At 60.6% G+C, this 1,730-nt stretch overlaps 1 protein-coding gene across 1 annotated transcript; it reads right to left on the bottom strand.

The window, feature by feature from the left end:
- Positions 1-21: 21 nt before the first annotated feature.
- EMIHUDRAFT_256144 (hypothetical protein) lies at positions 22-289 on the bottom strand (the record flags this gene model as incomplete). The annotated part of the gene is made up of 1 exon (XM_005768918.1): positions 22-289. A coding segment is annotated over one exon (268 nt), but the record flags the coding sequence as incomplete, so codon positions are not given.
- Between the last annotated feature and the right edge of the window lie 1,441 nt (positions 290-1,730).

Here is a 1,730-nt window from a genome sequence, read left to right as displayed (position 1 = left end):
TCGCACGCTCGTACACCGAACGCGCGCGCTCAAAGTCTCTCTGCGCCTCCTCGAAGGCGGCGTACTTGATCCACGCGCCCATCGCGTTGCGGTTCATCCGCAGCCGGTCCTCGTACTGCTTCCGCTCCTTCATCCGGTACACCGCGAGCTCCTCCGGGTCCATCACCTTTTGCGCCGGCGCCGTGTAGGGCTCGTCCTCCTGCCGCTCGCGCGCCTCGCGCAGGATCTGCTCGGCGGTGATCTGCATCGGCGCCGGCTGCTTGTTGGTCACCTTGGGCATGTTTGACATGGCCGACATGCTTCTGCTGCCCGCGCTGGTGCGCGCGCGCACAGTGGGTGTGGATTTTGGCCTCGTGTGGGTCGGAGCTCGTGATTTGCGGTGGCTCGTTTGTTTCTCTCGAGGTTCTCGAGGTGGATATCCTTTGGCCGCGTTGGGTAGCGAGGATTGTGGTTATATTTTCTTTTTTCGCCTCGAACGACCCCTTCCCTTCCCGATTCCTCCTCCCCGGCCGACGAGCCGATCCGAGTGCACCTCAGTGCTCTCGCGCTCGTTCGTGGCTGGCTCGCTCTGAGTGATGTGCCTAGAAGCTACATAGACGGCCTGAAAAAAGAAAGAAAGAAAACAGACAACCCAAGGGAGGGATGGGAGGACGGCACGCCGCCACCACACAGGGATTTTAAGGAGAGGAGTGTGATGCGCTAGCCGTCGCCCACCCTAGGGAGTCTGCCTCTTCCTATCTCTTTTCGCAGTCTCTCGCCGATTCTCGCTGCAACCTTCATGCCACCTCGCGGCCGTCCCACTCTCGCCGTTCTCTCCCTTGTCACTTCCTCGAGGCTCCCCTCCTGTCGCTCCCTATCCTGTCTCTCCATCATCTTTCTCACCGCGTCCTTCGTGATCTTATTTTGCTCAGGTATCTCCTCCTCCCATGTCGCATTCGTATCGAGGCCCGGGGTCCCCTCCAGCTTTATCACTCGATTGTCCCCGTCCTCTCTCGACCCCAGGTACGTGCCGCTGTCTTGCGCCGGTTTCTTACCTCCGAGGTAGAGCGTCCTGGCCTTCCCCTCCACTCGGATGTCCGTCCTGGTTCGCCCTTCTTCGAACGTGTGTTCTGTCATGTTGGGTCCGCTCGTGCACACCCCGTTTGCCTCCCTGCTGTATTCAATGAATCGATCGAGCACGTCGCTCCACGACGGATCATTACTCTTTCCATCGCACGTCTCTAGTGCTCTGTCCGCTTGCGCTGCCTCCGTCCCCGAACTACCTAGTCTTCTGCGGTGTTCTAGCCACTCTCGGAAGGACGCCGCTTGCCGTCTCACGCCTTGCGCGTGCATTAGCTCCCGCTCCCATGTGTGGGGCATCTTATCGTGCCACACCCAGCTGTCGCTCTGCTCGCCTTCCCATTCGCAGAGGTACTCCCATCCGTGTTCGTCCTCCTCCGTGCCTCCCCCGTAGCAGGTCGGCGCCTTCCTTGCCGCCTTCACCTTCCGCACCCTATCGGGCGCCCTCCGTTCCGTCTTCTGTCCGTGTGCGCGCTCTTCTATGGCCGCCCACTTCCAGTACTGTCGCAGCTGCGCCCACTCTGGTCGCTCCAGCTGCTCCGCCAGCCTCTTGTATTCGCTATGTTCCGTCGTGTTGTCTTTGAGGCCATAGACTCGCTTCATTTGCGGCCACGTCAACACTTCCCCGGTGCCCCATTATGGACGTCCGACCATGTCGCTATCCCGTGCTG

This window comes from Emiliania huxleyi (assembly GCF_000372725.1).
Source record: "Emiliania huxleyi CCMP1516 unplaced genomic scaffold EMIHUscaffold_4403, whole genome shotgun sequence".
In the NCBI taxonomy this organism is placed as follows: domain Eukaryota; phylum Haptophyta; order Isochrysidales; family Noelaerhabdaceae; genus Emiliania; species Emiliania huxleyi.
This window is presented reverse-complemented; position numbering and strand designations above follow the sequence as displayed.